The 20,977-nt window shown below is 37.5% G+C and overlaps 1 protein-coding gene across 31 annotated transcripts in view; it reads right to left on the minus strand.

The window, feature by feature from the left end:
- Positions 1-20,977, minus strand: part of arvcfb (ARVCF delta catenin family member b) — a 229,897-nt gene that overhangs the window by 53,634 nt on the left and 155,286 nt on the right. For all 31 annotated transcript variants that reach the window (XM_079605642.1, XM_079605643.1, XM_079605639.1 and 28 more), the window contains one exon: positions 14,817-15,436. In XM_079605642.1, the coding sequence (XP_079461768.1) occupies positions 14,817-15,436 (620 nt within the window). The remainder of the gene's footprint in view (positions 1-14,816; positions 15,437-20,977) is intronic.

Raw genomic sequence — 20,977 nt, forward strand, 5'->3', positions numbered from 1 at the left:
CTACTCCACAGCTGGTAGCAAGAGATTAGCATTTCTCTGAGGGATCACACAACCCCTGAGGTTGTGCAGGGTTTTAACTTCTAAAGAGAAACATAAAATATACAGTATACTCTAGAAAGTTGATTGATTTTATTCAGCAAAGACGCTCACAAAAATGCTCAGCAAAGCAAAACTCACAGTAAAAGTGAAACGGTAGTGTATGAGTTCCATGTAGTAACTTGCGTCTGTGTCAGAATGACTGGGACATGGATCTAATAAACTTGGGTAGGACATGTATGTACAATGTATGATGAATAAAATGTCATCAGCATGGGCAAGTGGCAAACAAATAGAGCAAAATGAATCACACTTTGAGGATACCAGGATTGGCATACCAATTTTGTAAATGGAGCTCGTGGTAAGTGGGTTTTAAGTTTTAGCGTCATGTCCCGTAGATCATTACGCCATTTCATGTTGCATTTTTATTTGGTATTTTAAAATAAAGCAAACTGTGAGATGATCATGTTAAATTTCTAACACTGTCAGAAAATTATCGCAGGCTATCTTTGTTCACAAGACAGTGACAACAACCATCCTTGAACCTCTCTGACTGTACCATCGTTGAGGAGCCACGACCACAGAAATTGACAGCAGTCTGACAGCAGTCTGATTAACCTGCATTAAAGATAATCAAAGAACAAAAGAGAAAATCACACACTGCTTTTGACGGAATAACTTTTGTAGCTTTAAAGGGGTGGTAAAGTATGATTTCACTTTTCTAACTTTAGTGTGAAATGTTGCTGTTTGAGCATAAACAACATCTGCAAAGTTACAACGCTCAAAGTTCAAAGCAAAGGAAGATATTTGCTTTTTTTTGCAATCGAAAGTCACTCTTTGTGCATCTCACAACAGTTCCTATACGAGCGATTTATAGATTACCATCACAGAATATCCTAATTGAAGAAAGTTAACTCCACATCAGCAACCTAAATTCATCAACTAACCATTTAGAGACTGTTGCATTCTACATGTTGTCACTACTTCTTGAGTCTCTCCATCTTTGTCTGACTCCGTTTTAACATTAAAGACAGAACAGTTTCTGTCATTTTAGTGTGTCTGCGTGAGGTAATCGCAGCTGCTAACACACATGAGCTCTTGAAACCCCGCCCTCTGCAGCAGCTCATTTGCATTTAAAGGGCCAGGCACAAAACGGTGCGTTTTTGCAAATCCTCAAAAAGTGACAACTTTAACATGCTTTATAAAAATATCTGTGGGGTATTTTGTGCTAAAACTTCACACACACTCTGGGGACATTAGAGATTTATTTTACATCTTGTGAAAATGGCATTTTACCACCCCTTTAATAAGTAATAATCTATATTTATTTTATAATTTATGCAGTGAAGACTGTGAAGTGTTTAATAACTGTATTCAATTTCTGTATATATCTGACCGGTTAGACCTACCTAAAAATCTTAAAGTACTTTAAGAAAGTACAGAAAGTTTTGTGCATTTTAACAGGGCAAGTAAAAAAACTGCCATGATATGCTGAACGGCACAGGTAAATGTGACATTTATTATAATGGGTTTATGTGGAGACTGTTTTACACTAAAATTAAAAGTTGTTATTTTTAAAGCCTATAATGAATGTTAAAATTGATAGCTTTCAATTATACTGATAAGCTGAATCAGCATTTACTAAGTCAATGTAAAATATTACTTATGGTCAATTATATAATATTATTAAATATTATCAGTTGAGGTCAACTATGTATTTAAAAATATAAGACATAAGACATGTCTGCTTGGTATTTTCACTATCACTTTATAATCACATTTCTCAGTCGTTATAAGCTTGAGGCATATTCAATGACCTGTTACACATCCAACAAATTCAAATAATGAATAAATTAGAAACCAATTTTGTTTGTTAGAACCTACCCATATTTCATCACTATATGTATAAATGTATAATAACGTTTATAAACATTATTTCTATTCTGCAGCTATGTTCAGAGAGCAGGTGTCTGGAGGTTCACACGAGCCATGATATTTTACTCTTAACAGTTCTTTTCCTCTACAGAGCAGAAGTTGGAAATAACATGTCTGGGGCTGTGCTGTACACAACAGGGAGGTTACATCAATCTCAGATAGGAGTCTCGGCATGCTTCATTATCAGTGTGACCAAAACAGAGATGTCCCTGTGGTGCTACTCCTAAATTGGCATAGAAATATTAAACCCCTGTGACACTTACTCACCATCACTCTTTCTCTCACTCCATTTCTAGCTTATTTTCTGTTCTCATCTCATTCTAGGTGGGAAAAAAACCAAGGTGCACCAGAAATTCAATTCACTAAGGACCACATGTGCAAATATAGAGACATCACTATAATCTGACAGCATTCATGAATCCACAGAGGAAATGTTTGTTAGATCGTAATCTTTGGCTTTGTTTATAGTCTGAACAGCACATTGCAAATTCATCTATAATATATATATCTGAACAAATGGATCAGACTTCATCACTTATAAAATGACAGTGTAGAAAGTCAGTGCTAAACACTGGATTTGAAAAACAAATCGGATTTACGCACAGTGTGAACAAAGTCTTTGATGTGTGACTCGACAAAATGGGCCACAGCTGAGAATGTTGGCGGTTGTGCGGGATGCACTTTTAATGAGAGTTTTATGTTAATTATGTACTGCAACTTTGGAGGTGATTTGGGGGCACATTACAGAGTGAGGAAGTCTCAGCAAGCTGTTACACGGCAGAGCTTTAAATGAACAGTTCATACATCTGACATCTTAAAGAGATGGCCATGAAATGGGACATTAACTCCATTATGGTGCATAAGAAACACGTCACCTGATTGCACCCAAAGGAAAGAGAGATTTAAGCACAAAGGAACGCACTGAGAATGAAAAGGCAGGTGTAAAACATGCTGTCAGACGAGATATCTCCTCCAAGAGACAATTATAGTAGAAATTAAAGAAATGTAATCTTTTATCCAGTAAGGATGCATTAAATCATCAAAAGTAAAGCTATACAAATCATTTCTATTTCAAAGAAATTATGTTCTTTTCTACTTTACAGTATATTCGTCAAAGAATGGTGGGGAAAAAAATATCACAGTTTCCACAAAAATATTAACCAGCACAACACACCAAAAAAAACCGCACCAAATCAGCATATTAGAATGATTTCTGAAGGATCATGTTACACTGAAGACTGGAACAATGGTTGCATGCAATACATTTACATTTACAGTATATTTGAAAAATGGAAGTTTACTTAATTCATTTGCATTGAGATTACAGACATATTTTTTAATGGCCAATGGCCATAATCAAATGTATGCGTGTTTTCCACTTTCATTGTATCTAATGGGAATTTTTTAATGGGGAATTTTGTACAACACGATGGAAATTCATTTAAATAAATTGTTGGTTATTTAAAATGCGTAATGCAATCATGTGGAAACGTTGTCTTTAATTTAATTAAGTTAATTTGTTATTTTTAGAGAATACAGTTCTATATGTTTAGTCAAATATAATCAGAGACAGTGTAAGGAGGACACAAGCCACTTGTGGAAAAGTTAATGGGAGAAATTGCAATGGTCATGTAGTATCTCCAAGGTGGCCACTGAGTGAAATGACTTACTGGAGTTTGACATAATTCTCAATTTAGTATCAGTTTGCAACATCTGCTGCAATGTGTAGCCCTGGTCAGTATTCATTATCATCACCATTTGTTTTACTATTGTAACATATGGATAGATTTCATGCAAATTAAGAGAGTGGTTACTGACCACGTGATAACTTTGGAAGGGTTTTATTGCTTTGGAAAAGCCATCCAAGTGCCATCCAGTTTCAGAATGATGAAACAATCATTAACTGACGTAATGTCTGAATGATGACCAGTGCAAGACCTATTGGGAGCAAACCAACATTAACACGGCTGGCACTCAGCTCAGGATACATTATTTCTACTTGAGTTAAAACAGTTCAATATTCTCCCCAACAAGACTCATGCTTGATGCAAATAATTAACCAGAACAACTAATATAGAAAGGGCACACAGGCTTAACCAGCATGACTCATGTTTGATGGTGTGTATGACCAAGTACATAATACGATTTACAGAGCGAGTTACTGGCAGCGCCTCTTCCAGCCCTTATTGCTATGTTTTTGAGGCCGGGAGTCATCTCATCTCGTTATTCACACCCGGAAAACAACTTGTACTAAAGTCTTTCCAAGGCATGCAGAGAGCTGTTTGACTGGTCCTGAGACGTTTCTCACTTCCACCAGTCAAGCTAAGCACTGGACTAAAAATAGCTCTGCAGTAGCATCTTATTTTAAGTCCTTTTCACACAAAGCTAAGCTTAAAGGGGCAATATGTAAGAATTTTAATGTAATGACTCTGGACATTTTGCCGGGAAAATCAGAGGGATGTGACTTTTACGCTTGTTCCCGAAAGCCTCTCTTCTGTTCAATGACACAAATGAAATGAATGCTTATGCAAAGTACAGGATAATGCTGAAAGGGCTATTCTGTACTGCAATGTCAATGTGTCATCCAAAGAAAAGGAATTAATTCAAACTAAAATCTCATTTATACTTTATAATCAAACTATCATAACATTGTAATTTTATTACTTCATCTGTCGACATGATGCTGGTGAATTGTAGAGCTGGTGCAAACAAATCCACATCGCTATGATCTGATGCTTTCTTAACTCCTGTTTTCTCACCGCTGTCATTTTCGTTTGTTTATTTTGTTGAGAGAAAAGCGTAAAGCACATTATTTACATATTCATCTAAACGTCACTCTCAGCAGCGTGGATGACGTCAGGATGTTCGTCAACAGTATAACACTGCAAAAGTATTTCCGACTTCTTTTTACTTCAAGTGACGAACAAACAAGAACATTGCCGTAAGTATATCGGGGCCTTGAATCACGTTCAGTCTCTAATTGGCTGTCCGAGGCTAGCTTGGGTCATTATGGAGTGTGTGCAAGAATATGCGAGCACAAGCAATAAGTTGCTGGCTGCAGTTCACTTAACGAACACCGGTGTCGCTAATAACAAAGGATCTGAATTCTACATATAGCCCGAAGGTTAAGCGCCTCCGCCGATCCCAGTACTTTAAGATCGAAAAGATTGTGTTGTGTCTACAACTTCTACGACAAAAAATAGAGGGTAAGCTAAGTGCGGTCACAACATCAAACTCAGAAAACACTGATTCATTTAAGAGTGGTAATAAGGATGTTGCCTGCAGATTTTCTTTTGCTGTTTTTTCTAGAGGGCCAAAGCTGTGAATGTAACCGGAAATAAAAAGGAGGAGCGGACATATGGTGTATCCAAAATAAAAACCAACTGCTTTGCTGCATCACTGCCAGACAGCAATTGTTTTGTATATACTATATGTACCTCTTAAAAGAACTGTTCATGAATGATTACCTACTTATCATCATGATGTTCCAAACCTGGTTATTTTTTTCTGTGAGACAAAAATATTTTTTTATCAATTTTCAAATGATTGATTCAATGACCCATTTGCAGCAGTTTTTGAGTTAATAGCTATCTGGAGTGGAAGATTATTAGTGAATCTTTTGATGAATTTCATTTTGGTCCTCACAGAAAGCTATGATGCTATTAGCTATTTTGCCTGCTTTTGTCACAATTTTTATTTTTTTGATTAACTGCCATGGCAACTATTAATATAATTTTAGGGACAAGAACATACAAATATTGGATTTATTTATTGGAAATATTTTTTGTTTCAAAAAGGATAATGTTATGGGTTTGGAACAACAGTGAATAAATAATGAATTTCAGTAAAAAAATATTTTCTGCCAAAAAGCTTCTGCCAGAACTCATTAAAAATATGCCGCAATGGTGTCAGGTGCAGATTGAAAATGGATATGACCAGAAGAAAAGATCACTGTGAGACAATGAGAGGGCTCAAAATTATTCATCATTAACATTGCCATTATACAGGTAGTTTCATCTCTTTCCTTCTCTTCCTCTCTCACACACACACGCGCACGCACACGCACACACACACACACACACACACGGCTTTGCCAATTGAAATTATTTAGACAGTTCAGATGAATGCTAAATCCTGTGGACTGGGAGATGGGAATGTCAAGATTTGCATTTAAATTGCCGCCATTGTATGTAGGAGTGTATTGATAACACATGAAAAGCACTTTGACTACACATGATGGGCTTCCACTAGATGTGATGCTCTGAAGTTATTACAGGAGCTACTATGCCTCCAAATTAGCCAAATGTAAATGTTCATGTTCCAAAAATGAGAGTGTGTTTGTTTGTTGCCAGCAAAAACCACATAGTTATGTGCCCATTACTACATCCATTTTGTTCTCCTGCCATGTCCTTTCTCTGAATTATTTATTTTTAGATTTTTTGGATAAATGCTTTTGCCTCCAAATAGAGAGTGGGGAAAATATTGGCATATTTGTAAGAGTCTCATTATTCCAAGAGTCTCACAGTAATGAGTTATCGCTCATTTGAATAATCACTCATTATAATGAGCAATTACTTGTGGATTAATAATTATTTGTGAATTCCGTTCCTACAACAAGTGAGAAAATAGACTCAAATCTTTAATTTTATTTCAATTAAATAAATTATAATTCTATTTAAATAAGTTTTAAACCACAATAAAAAAAAGTTGCTTTTGCTGTTACACTGTAAGGCACAGTACTTCAAATGCCCCAAAATATCTATCTATCTATCTATCTATCTATCTATCTATCTATCTATCTATCTATCTATCTATCTATCTATCTATCTATCCATCCATCCATCCATCCATCCATCCACCCATCCATCCATCCATCCATCCATCCATCCATCCATCCATCCATCCATCCATCCATCCATCCATCCATCCATCTACATATACATAACATTTTTGAATATGCTGGGAGTCAAATTTAACTTAAAAAGAACTCTAGTTTACATCTATTGTCACACAGTGTGGGGACAAGTTTATGATGTTTAATGGTTCCATTAATGATTCTTTTAGTACTTTTAAAGGGGTCCTATTATGCTTTTTCACCTTTTCAACTTTAGTTAGTGTAATTGTTGCTTAAGAAAGATCTACAAGGCAACAACGGTCAAATTCCACGCCAAAGGGAGACATTTTATTTAAGTTTGTTAAAAAAAATAAAATAACGTCAACGTTTGTCTGTGTGCTGCACATATTTCTGAGAACAGCTTCCAGAAGAGAGTACAATGCAGGCTATACGCACAAAAGCTTCCCCTGAAAGACGTAGCCGATCCCATTTTGTCGGGAGAATCTGTTTTTTATCACAACTTCTAAGTATGTCTTATTATTTGTAGTATAACTGTTTTCTATTAACAGTTCCAATTATAAGCTATATGTAGTTACTATGACAGATGTAAACAAAGGGCAAAGCTTTGCCTCCGCTAGCCTGAAAACTGACATTACAGTATTGATGTAGTATTTACTGTAGCTTTTGTAAGACTGTTCACTGCCCCTTAGGAAAATTATCCATTATTTTGAGAATATGATTAAATGGTGAATAACATCAAATCTATAAGAAAAATATAAAAAAAACATACCACTCTGAAATGTCCTGTGAAATCTGTGCTTGCAAAATCCGTGCATGAAATCTGTTCTGCCCGATCCTCTTGTTCGTTAACATTATCAGGGTCTGTATCGGGATCGAATTGGTTTGAAATTGATGCCATCGTCAATATTTACATTTGAGTAGAGCTCGCGGTTATGGCAAGGGGCGGGACATCTCCAGAATACGCGCTAAACGCTGGCAATCACAACACACTGGGCCAGCTAACAAATCACAGTGTATGTACTACTGTGAGGTGTGGATGGCCCCTTGGAAGTGTCTTCACACCCATCTCCCACATGTCAGGTTATGTTCTAACAATTCCGGTGCAGCACTGGAACTAAATTATACAACACACCATGCGTTCGACCAGACTGGGGAGAGAGGAGCTGTAATAATGTAAAATATGTGAAAAATAATGCATTTTTGAACAATCAAGCATAAAGGGACTTCGTAAAAGGGCATTATAGGACAATAATACATTTAAAAAATGTAAAGGGCACCTATTATGGAATTTTGAAATTTACCTTTCATGTAGTGTGTAACATAGATGTAAGTGAACAAAAACATCCTGCAAAGTTTGAAATATGAAAGTGCACCGTATATAAAGTTATTGTCTTTCAAAAGTAAGAGTCGACTCTGAGTCATTTTTATGAATCGTTAGAAGACCGAAGCTTTTTCTCTGACTAGATGACGTCAACTTGTCAAGTTATTTGAATACGATCCGCCCACTTATTGCGCTCCAAGGCCAGCAGGGAAAATATCATGGCGACGAGACGCTGTGTTCTGAAGTGCGGCTCAAAAGCCAACTTTTTTCATCTGCCCAAGAAGGAGCATTTGAAGACTAAGGCCCAATCCCAATTCTACCCCTTTCCCCTTCGTCTACCCCTAACCCTTCGCCTTCCCCTTCCCCTTGACCCTTGAAACAGAGTGGCAAGGCGTAGGGGTGAAAATATTCCCCTAAGAAATGGGACACCACTACTACACCGTTAAACGTCATTATACGTCGTCGCCTACGTCACAGGAGATGCGCCGATGTTTATCACAAACTTCCAAGATGCACAGGACTTGTTTTCTGTGGTGTTGTATTAACACGTTGGAGGTACAGACCTATGTTTGTCCTATTTTGACCTATTTATTTATTTACTGTGTAAAACTGTGTGAAATACGACATTGTGTGGCGTTCATGTGCGTTCAACTCATAAATACGATCTTTACGAGATGACTTGAACGTACTAATAGCTTGTGTGCTTTGTTCGGGGGAGAATAGATTTTTTTACAAACGTTTCTTTGAAGGAACTGACCGTAAATATGAACACAAGATTGAATGTAACATAAAGCAAATCATTATTTGTCGTTAAAATACTTATTAAAGTCAACAATTCTTACATTTATGGTCTAATTTTTTGCTTGGGCAGCCATTTTGCGTCTGTAGCCGGTGTATGCAGTGACACTTCTCATACCCCTTCGTTTGAAGTGTGGTCCCGAAAAATCTTCGTTTGAAGGGCTATCTGGCCCTTCCCCTTAGCCCTCCCCCTCCAACCAAAAGAGAATCGAGACAGCCCTACCCCTCCACGTGCACGAGCAAAACAGAGGGGAAGGGGTAAGTGAAGGGGTAAGGGGTAGAATTGGGATTGGCCCTAAGTGGCTACAATTCATATAACTATACCACAGAAGTATAGTCCGAGCCTTGTGCTTTGTTCGCACCATTTTGAAGACGATTGCTTTTTAAATGCAATCAAACTTGGATTCGCGAGCCGACTGATATTGAAGGAAGGTTCATTTCTAAGTGTATTTGCATCAGCTTCCTCCTCCGTATCACAACCTGTAAGTGTTATTAATAATTGTTGCTTTTATTTTTTAAGTAGCATGCTTAATTATTATTTTGTTTGTTGTGTAAGCACCGTTTAGCTTCATCGCGGCGATGTGCTGCAGGCTACTGGGTTTCCCTCAATAATTCAGGATTGACATATAAAACGCTTAGCTTAATGGACTACACTAATACTATATGACTACAGGCAAGCAGATATGGACTCAGAATACAAACTTAATGCTCAAAGTTTCACGCTAAGCGTTCTTGACGTTGGACATTCGCACATTTAGTTACTAAATGTCTCTAAAGTTACATACGAAATTGGTATACACATTTCTAACTTCAATAGCATTGGAAGAGAATGACTTGAACAACTGTAAAGGGTTCATGTAGGTGTCAGGCATGATGCACACCTTTTACATGTTTTATATTTATTCAAATAAATTGAAGTTTGCTATTGAAGTTAGAAACGTGTACCAATGTATGAAACTTTAGAGACGTTCATATTCTGAGTTCATCTGCTTGCTTGTAGTCATATAGTACAGCCTTCTCAATAAGGTGTGAGTTTGGTCTTTTATATCTGTATTAGTCCATTAAGCTAAGCGTTTTATTATGTCCAGCAATCCTGAATTATTGATGGAAACCCTAGCTACTGCAGCACATCGCCGTGATATAAAGTTAAGGCAACTAAACAACCAAGAGAAATATATGTCTCCCTCAAATGTAACATTTGTTCAGTACATCAGCATCGGGGGAATAATTATAATCTCATTATAATCTCGTTCACGGTAGAGAAAGATACATGTAGGCTAAACAGGGACTGTGAAGACACTGAATTACACACAAAAACAGCCCTCATAATAATCACAAATACACTTACATTTCTATAAATCAGTTTTTATGAATAAATGGCTTGCTCTAACTGTTGCTCTGATCTTCATCAACAACACGTGCTTGCACCCCCTGCTGGTGAGGTTGATTAACAGCAGATGGAGATTATGCTCGGTAATCTACTGCTTTTCCTGCAGTTCCTGGATGTCAATGTTGAATTTACTGTCGAATTTAAACCACTGAATTTGTGGAAGCGAATTTATAAAGCGAAATAAAATGGACCGAAAATTGCCTGTTGAATATTATAGGTTGTATTTTTAAACAGTTTGAATATTTTGGAAGTGAAATATGAAAGGTGAATATGGATTATTTATTTTTTATTAATGAAAATGTGTTTGAAATGTTTTGAATTGAAATATTCACAGCTTAAATATACAACCATGTTGAATTTCAGCCCATAAAAATGCAAGCTCTAAAAATACAATGCATTAAAATGCAAGCATGGTTAATGCAATGCATATTTTTTTTCAAGTAGTGCAATTCAACAGGCTTTTTTATTTCAAAAACATTTGGCATTATTTTACTTCCATAAATTCTTTATCTTATTTTTAGTTTTTTACTACAAACTACAAAGCAGTGGACTATAATCATTATTATAACACGATTTAATTGATAAAAGCATCATTGTACTCCGTGTTAAACAATAAGTATTATCTCTGAAAACACTGCTGGGTCATCTGACCAATCGCAGATTAGCGTCGCGCAAAGGAGGGATTTGGAAAAGTGAGTCGTTGAACGAATCATTTGGGAGTCGGTGAGCAAATCAGGTAAAAATAAATGCATATTATACAACAACAAAAGTGTTTTTTGACATTGCATGCACGTAAAACTGTTGTTGGGGACTCCCAAAACAACATTAGGAACATTTTAAATGTCATAATAGGTGCCCTTTAATATAAACAATTCTAGTAAAAGGTTATTACCGGTACATGTATTTTATTTTCAATGACAGCATATTATACAGTAAGCTGTAAATATTTATTAAAATAATACCAAACAATAGGGTAACATCTAAAACCATATCAGAGTCATTTGCAGGGGAATCAAACTACACTGGTTTAGCTTTGAGTTTGATTCACTAAAATAACTGACTCATTTGAATAATTTGTTCAGGAATTGGACTACATATGTGTTTAATTCTCTAGAAAGAACCGACTTGTTCGGGAATTTGACTGGTTGTGCTGCATGTCTTTGATTCACTAAAAATAATTTTCTCGCAAGATATATTTCAGTCTCCGTGACCAAACTTCTAGATAAAGGATGGGATGTTTTTCCCTTTCTGCCGATATAAACTGATGTCGTTTCAGCTTGACCACATAGAGGAAGTGGTTCCTGGTGGTCTCCTGGGAGTTTTCTGCATGATGACCTATGGCTGCTCTGCTGTGGCACTGGTGGCAGGTGCAAGGAGGATCAGAACCATTACAGATATGGCTGGAGACGAGACGCCCCCTTTGTCTGGCAGTGTTCACCAGAGACTATTAATCACCCTGACAACAACAGCTCCACCGAGATAGAGAAAGAGAGATAAAGAAGAGACCTCGAATCTGGGTAACAGATTAATGCACGGTAACGGTCTAATCCATGGAAACATGGCATTGGCAACCATCTCTATGCTAAATGTCGCAATTTTGGCTGTTTTATAATTGCACGATTCCAAACTGCAAGCAATAAGCTCTAATTAACATATTTGTTTTACACATTCATTAGTGTGATTTTTGTCAACATCTGTTATTATGGAAATGCTAATGATGGATGCAAAACGCAAGGCTTTGGAATAAGAGGGGTGACATCTCTGCTAATTATACTATAATTCTGGATGTACACAAATACATTATGGACTGAAAAACAGGAAGTGGCCTAAAAAGTTGTGTATGCAGTTTCTGACAGTGATTGTCTACTGTGTGTGTGTGTGTGTGTGTCTATGCACTCTAATTAAAAAGAAACTGTTTCTGCAACACATGCTCCCCGTCAAAACTGCTACTGCGCTGATATAGACTGGAGAATTATGACAAGGAAAAAAAGTTTGAGATAACGACATCCTTTCCTTTTTATCTCTCTGAAGATAGATGAAACTTTTAACTGTACCAGTTAAAGGGATAGTTCACTTTAAAATGAAAATTCTGTCATCATATACTTTATTTTTTCCTGCTATGGAAGTCAATGGGACCTGGGGCCTCATTTATAAAACTTTGCGTAGGATTTGTGTCAGAAGTGGCGTACGGATGAAACATAGGACGTGCGTACGCAAAGAAATATTCGGATTTATAAAACCGTGCGCACGCACATCATACGCAGTTTTCCCTTAATAAATCACAATCAATCCTAAATGTAGCGCAGCTTTTGCGGCTTCACGTCACGCCCATAGTTGCCCATAAATAGTCCGTGAAACGCCCACAAGTTAATATTCATCGATTGCGAAATCATGGCAAACACAGAGAAAAAAAAAAAAAAAACGTAACTTCACTCAATGTGAAGTAGAAGTTATCGTTGGCGAGGTGGAAAAGAGGAGAAACATGTTGTTTGGAGGGCACAGTGTGGGCATTACGAATCCCAAAAAGGCACTTGAGTGGCAAAAGGTTGCAGACGCCGTAAATGCTGTAGCCTCACAACCTCGGACCGTGGCCGAAATAAAGAAATGGTCGGACAAGATCAGCCATTGTTCATCATTACGCATTGTGATGGGGCATTTTATTTCCATCCATTTAATTGCATCTGACAAACTACAGATGCCGGTTATAATCTAAGTGGAAATGGGAAATAGTTCAGTGCAAATGTAATTTCTTGCAGCTTTCTGAATGGTTGAGACATACGACATACGTTATTTTATCAAAAATAAAAAAAACTAAAGGCATATGCATGAATACCATGATTCCGTAGCTGATGAAGACATTTTTACTATGAAAACAACTTTCCCCAGTGGACAATTAATACATCTATCTATCTATCTATCTATCTATCTATCTATCTATCTATCTATCTATCTATCTATCTATCTATCTATCTATCTATCTATCTATCTATCTATCTATCTATATATATCCCTAATTGTCTATTTATCTGTCTATCTAATTGCATCTATAACTGCTCCGTTTTGTACATTAATATCAGTTTTGTACATTATTTTGTTCTGTTTACCATATTATTTATGAGGATGAATTGCATAACATGCCAATATTATTGCAGAACATATTTCACTTTTCTTTTTGCAAATATCCTATGTTTTAATTTGCATTTCAGTTGTAATTTTCGTTTGATTTTGTTTGTTTCACACTGCAGATCGATGAACGGGTGTTCGTGTAGGCTGTTAATTGTAAGACTTGCTTTGTGAAGTCTTCATGTTATTTATGAGAGGCAGTATTGCCATTTCTTTTACACAACGGTCTACAGTTTCACACACTTTCACGTGTTTCTTCCATCGGCCGACGGTGTCGCCATTTCTCATTTCACCCGTTTTTGTGCGTACGCCTGGGTCAGAGCTTGCGTGAAGGACCGCACATTTTCCCGTGAAGTTTGCTTTTTATAAATACCAATTATTGCGTAGAGAGCGGCGTACGCCTTCTTTTGTGCGTACGCAACGTTTATAAATGAGGCCCCTGGTAACTGTTTGGTTACTGACATTTTTCAAAATATCTTCCTTAGTGTTCAGCAGAAGAAAGAAATTCATACAGGTTTGAAACAACTTGAGGGTGAGTATATGATGACATAATTTTCATTTTAAAGTGAACTATCCCTTTAAGGACAAACACTTTGATAGTGTCAGTGTCTCATGCCACTTATCATGTCATTTTCAGTATCAGACAGCATAATCAAATATTAATATACATTTAAAGATGAAATGTAAATTTTATATAATTATAGAGAACTATATTTATATAAAAACTAATAATAAAATAAAATATAATACTGTAATAGAAGGAAATCCAAGGCACTCTTCTTTGGAAATATATAAAAAGCCTTTATTAGATTGGCTATTTCATAGTAGAAAATTTTCCTTGGATTTCCTTCTATTACATTTTGTTGAATTCCCAACCCCAAAGAGCACCTTCAAAAAACTTCCTTATGTTGAACTCCTTGAGCACCCTGGACATTTTTTCTTTTTAAAATATAATACTGTTTATGTATTTCCATCTAGTTAGACTGTACTAATTAGGGATCATTTTGATAATTTTGTCTCATGCTACCTATCCTGACATTTATAAGTATGAGACAGAATAATACAATATTTATTTATTTTATAAATTATTATCAATAATTATAGATATCATATTTTAGACTTTGTTTATGTACACAAAAATTATGTATTTGATCAGTGCTCCTTAATATCTTGCCATTGAGATATAGCTCTGCTTAGCAATAACCTTTCATTATGTGAAAAAAGAACCTGCATCTATGTCCTTCTCAAGGGCCGGAGCATTTGAATCCCTTCAGTAGGCAATTACATCAAAGCTGCTCACAATCATCAAAAAAGCCGCAGCACAAGCAAACAAACCAAATCAACTGCATGATTCTTACCTCACACGGGGGCCATTGCGTAGCGGCTCTCGAATGGTACGTCCGGGCAGCGTGCGGCGGTTAGCCGTAGAATAATCCGGCTCTAGGTCGTACGCCTCTTCGTCGTCTGGGCCGAGACTGCGGCGGTCGTCTTCCAGGCCATAGGGTTCAGGTTGGAAGCGCTCAGGCTGAGAACGATTAAGATCCACAGTGCTACTTCCCATAGGGACTTGAGGCTGGGCCACATGGCCATAGTCTTCCTTGCGGATGGGGAGAGTGTAGCTGTTCTCCGGCCGGTATCCACCGGTGGGCATGTACGGCCGATAGGGCCTGTAGTTGACTCCGCGCGAGAGACTTCCGTAGTTCTCGGGCATGTCTCCGTATCCATCGTGAAGGCCGTAATGGCGAAACTGACTGTCTGGAGTGTCATTGTAGGAGTCGCTGTAATTGTTGTAAGAGCGTGTGAGGGTGGAGGTGGCCTGGGGTGTGATGAAGCGCTCGCCGTTCTTCATGTAGCGCCGATCAATGGAGTCGGTGTAGCTCCCCAGTGGAGATGAGCCCTCTGGAAGAGGAAGACCGTCGGGACCCATTGGCACCTGTCGAACCGTTCGTGTTGTCACTGTCTTGACCATTTTAGTGACCTAAGATGATGCAAAAATGCAACAGAATCAGTTTGTGTCAGAAGTGAAGGTTTGTGCTTTTTATGCAGAGTGAGTTTAGAGTGAGTCGTTCCCTGTCTTAAATGCCGTATGCAGGGCATATATGTGATATTAGGGCCATTCAAAATGAAGCCATTATGTCAGATTGCTCAAATCATAGCAGCCAAAACAACCACAGGCATTTATGAGTGAAATGTAGCACACTGACTTAGTGGTCTAACATCAGCAGGGAAGTGCGTGTCACACTGTGAGCTGGCTGAGGAGCAGTAAAATGACTGAAGATCTTTTCCAGTCCCTTAAAATGCTTTGTGTTCATCAGTGATGAAACAGCTGGAACTGAAAATATATGGACACATTTCAACAGCATTCTCAGTAGTCGTTACAAAGTTTCTCATCATAAAGAAAACTTTGCTATCGGTTTATTTTCCTAGGACCAGCTTTATTTACTAGTTAAACTAAGAGACTAAGGGTATGTTTTGCTATAGAAAACATTTTAAATGCTACATTACTGTTACAGGAATTGTCAGCTTGTCATCACTTGTTCTCTTCAGTTATAATCTTAGAAAACAAAATAAATACACTGCTGTTTAAAAGTTTGGGATAAGCAATGTATGTAAATATGATCAACTTTTTTACTAAACGAGGGACTTACTTTTAAACACACCCCTTTGAGGAACCTTACAAAGGAAACCACAACCACATACAGTTTGTTACTAGCAGTGTGTACTGTATGACTACACTAGATCAATCAACATAAGAGCTGCCACCAGACTACATGGGACCTAAATGATGTTCTAGTTCTCTGTGTCTATCACTGGGCATTGACGTCTTTATGACTCAACTTAAATAAATCACTATTCCCCTCTGAGTGTTAATCCAGTCCCTTATTCTACAAAAATGTCTGCCTGTCAAGAGGATGGAGTGCTGCTGCTCCTGAAGGTTCAACGCTGATACAGAAACCAATTTGCTGCTCAGTGAATTCTGCAGAGCAATTAATTGGCTATTTTGTCCATGGCTGTAAATTCATCTTGGAAATTAATGAGCTTGATAAAAATTAATCGTCATTGAAGATGAACCATGACTGCTTGAATTTGTGTGTGAGCCCTTACAAGCCACATGGCCAGTTGTCAGTGTGTAATATCTCAGGGGATGCGTTTATGTCCGTAGAGGTCTGTTAGCACACATTTGTATTCTTCAGTATACGTTTTACCAATGGGGGGTACACAGCTATTTTGGTGAGCTGCTGTTGATTTTGACAAACAGATAGATAAGATAAATGCAGCAATCACCCCCATGTCAATTTAATTGGAGGAAGTCATCTGAACTGCTGTACTGTTTGCAAGTATGCATTTACACTCGATTGCATTATCCAACTGTTTTCATAAGGTGAATTACTTATGTAGCTGTAAGACTGACTGTCTGCACTCCTACTGGTTGTTGCCAGTGTTGCTTCTTTGTTGCATCGCCAATTGTCTCTGTTGCTCATGCCGTCCCAAATCGTCCCAACTTTAAGCTGCGCCTCTAAAAATCGCTGTCAGAGTGAACACTCCTTAACACCCACACATGAGGTTTAAATCTATTATGTGAAAACATACACCAATCTCTTTTAAAGTCAACATATAAAAATTTGCTTGAAAAGAAACTTTATTGTGAATGAATATTGAGAATGTGATGTGGTGCCGCACATTGCTCCAAAAATAATAACAATAATAACTACTTGGTCTTCTCCTGAAACAAATTTTCTTACAAATTAAAATATCATGCTTAATTGTGTTTATTTTGTCAAAAACTGTATAAAAAACGTGCATTTTTACTCTATTAATTTACATATATTTATATAAATGTTTTTTACATACAATTAATAGCAAGCAGCATTTCATGTTGACTTTAAAAAGGTTATTGAAATTGAATGTGAAACATGGGCAAGTTTAAAGGTAGAAAGACACTGAGGCTTATAGACTAAGCTTAACCAGCAAGGCTACTGTTGCCTCTAATGAAAGGTGTCTATCTACAGCGATGGCTGTTTACACTAATGGTTGCCTGTTAAAAGGTGCATGCAGGCGTCATGGCCATAGATTTTACAGTTCTATAAGGGTTTTATGATCTCCCTGGTATTTAGATTTACAGACCGCTGCCACACCAGCTGTGAGTTACAGACACATTTAGTGGGATGAAAGACGGGAGGCAGAGACATGTCAACCAAAAGCACTCTTTACTGGTTTTGTTTCAGATGGTGTAGATGGAGGAATGGGCGTAGATGGTTTGGACTGGGTCAGGACCACTGGCTGGAAGGTTCGTCGTGTGATGGTTTTAACCACTAAAGTATGTCAGTTCAGGAGGCATTAGTCAGAGAAGGATATAGTAATAATGGAAATGTTAAGCCTTGTAAGAATGAAAGGAAAACAGTTAAATGAAAGCCTGTTTAAAAAAAAAAGGACTTAAGGACTTTTCCCATGAAGCCTCGTTAATAGTCCAGAATATTCCAAAACACAAACTGGGCCAGAGAATTAATTTCGATATGAATTATCTGGCTAAACAAGAAAACATGAGAATGCCTTTGAGACAAAATATTTTTATTGTCTCATTTTGTCAAAAATACTCTTCACAAAAGAGTAATTTCAGCATTTAATTGAATGTTCCTCTAGCTGGATGATTTCCAAGAGGAGAAAACACAGAAGCAGAGAAAGACGCATATGAGAGAAACACATTATTTTATCTGAGGCTTCTACATGTAAACTGTTTAGTTTTTTTTAACTAAAAGAACGGCAATAACATTTCATTAATTTATGTTATTTATTCAATATTTAGTATTATTTCGTTAATAATATTTTTCATATTCTTTATAAATTATGTTTTGGCTATTCATTTAATTAGATACCATTTTAAGTAATCTTTGAGTCAGTTTGTACTTTCTAGTCTATAATCTACTCATTCTAATCTACAACTATAATCTATACAGTTATAGAGTCCTATCAATATGTATAAACATTTTAACTATTCTAAAACAACCCTGCAAAGTTAATTTGTACACCAATGGGTGTCCGCTGAAAATGAAGGAAGCAGAAGCAGTATACAGCATGTTTACAGGCATGTCTGTATTCAATGTTTCAACATCCTGTCAACTACAGTGCCTTCATCTAGTCGGTTTTTGTTCTGTAAGCACAGGATTATGGGGTACATTTATGCTGCCTACGATATCCCACAATGCTGTGTATGCGATTCAATGAATGTTGGAAAGAATAAAAATGGCATCTGATGAAGCATATGAACACTGTACAAAATGTCTAACCTCCTCAACTCAACATTTTCTAGATACTGGTCACATCTAAAATTTTCAATTGGCCCAAGTGAAATTCTGCTAATTTAATTTGATCAATTTGAATTTAGATGTGACCAGTCACTAGAACATGTTGAGTTGGGGAGGTTAGAATTTTTTACAGTGAATTAATCTATTCATCAATATCCATTTTTAAATATTTTTCAGATAATTCCGTTTCTACTATAATGCTCCGATCAGGATTTTTGTAGCCAATACCGACTACTGATTTCTTGTCATCGTGATCGGCCAATACCGATCCCGATCATTCACTGTTCGATTGATCTCGACACATCGTCCATTCATACCTACAGTACCATACCCGAGATCCCAATACAAATGTTTTGCAAAGTTACAAAGCAGAATGTGGCGCAAAAGCCGGTCTAGTTTACATGCACGTCAGCGGCGACTTTTTCCGGTTTTATGTTGCGTTCAAATTGCGATCGGTTTGTGAGATCGCCGATCGGACAAATTTAGAGACTACCGATCTGCGGCCGATCAATCGGAGCATCCCTAATTTCTACTAAAAAATAAGCAGTGCAGTCGTAGTATTTCCTTGGGTATCTCTGGAAGAATTTGTTTAAGAGCATTAGATAAGATGTTATGGTGCCAATTTCTTTAGGAAGTACATTTATGTTGACAAACACATCCAGGAAGTAATAGAACGCTAGGATTTTGCCCTCGACCCAGAGCTATTTATCCTACACTGGCTGGAGGTGATGTATTTACGTGACTATAAGCTTGTCTCCACAACCCCCATATCAGCTGAAACACACTAACATGTGACAGAAGGACCCATACATCTGTGCACACATGCACCACACACACTGTGATGTTATTCCTTTGTGTGTTTCATAAGTTTGGCCGTGTGTGAGTGGTCTAATGGTGAGAAATAGTGCAGCAGTAAGATCATTCTTTACCCTTCACTTCCTTCCACTATGTAGCAACAGTCATTTGTGTTATGGCGCTTTTCCACTGCATGGTACGGCTCGGTTCGGCTCGTCTCGGCGCGGAACGGTTCGGCTCGCTTCGCTTTTCCACTGCGTGGTACGACTCAACTCGGTACGGCACGGTTCGGTTCGCTTTAGCTCGGTTGCTTTTCCACTGCAGTTAGTACCGTTTTAAAGTGGGTGGGACTGATCGTTAATATGTCGCCTCTAATTTGTCCCTACACTGTTTGTAGGTCCGGCGGCAATCAACGAGAGGAACGTCTGCACCTCGTCTACTGACCACGATTCAGCCATTTCTTTTGTGATTTTTTTTAAACTTAAAACTTAACTTAACTCAAGTAAATACTCTAAAAACAGTAGCTACTGCGTTGGCTGTTGTCTGGCTATTTAAATCTAGCGGGTTTAGTGTCTCGTGTTGAAAATACAATGACGCTGAAGTGACGATTCTGTCTGACCAATCAGTGATCTGCAGTGTTTTCACGTCACGTTTAGTATCGGTACGGTACGCTTGGAACTTCAACAGAGGTGGTACCATTTAAAGCGAGCCGAAGCGAGCCGTACCGTACCGTACTATGCAGTGGAAATGCGCCATAAGTGAGCCGTACCGAACCGAGCCGTACCGTACCATGCAGTGGAAAAGCGCCAAAGCGTGCCGTGCCGTACCGAACCGTACCGTACCATGCAGTGGAAAAGCGCCATTACACTGTAGAACAGGGCCGTTTCTATGTGCACATTGGTTAATGCTTGTGCATGCATATAGCTATTTATTTTTTGATATGGGTTGTACACTTTACATTATCCTTTTCTCATAAGTGTACATGCCCTTTGCAGAATGTGTAATATGTTTAGCATTTTTAAAAAGTAAGAGAGAGCATAAGTTTTGCTGTTTAATTTGTACTGCCCAGAAGAAGTGAGATACATATTGTGACGTACATATGAGTGAAATGGATAATCGAAAAAGAAAACAAATGTAGGGCGAAAACTCGGTTCCATCTGTTATTGATTGGATGGAGGCCGATCTGAATGCGAGCTTGCAACTGATTGTAAGAATGGAACGGGGTTTAAGTGGGCTAAATAATTAGACATTTTGATAAAAAAATTAAAAATGAACCAAATTAAACATACATGGATGAATCAGTCGCAACAAAATCAGTCGCTTGAAATAACATTCACACCATCTATTTTCTAAATGCATCGCAACATTCAGAAAATAGATAGTGTGAATGTTATTTCAAGCCGAGAGTGAATTGTATTTCA

The sequence above is a fragment of the Phoxinus phoxinus genome, assembly GCF_949152265.1.
Source record: "Phoxinus phoxinus genome assembly, chromosome: 3".
NCBI classification, from domain to species: domain Eukaryota; kingdom Metazoa; phylum Chordata; class Actinopteri; order Cypriniformes; family Leuciscidae; genus Phoxinus; species Phoxinus phoxinus.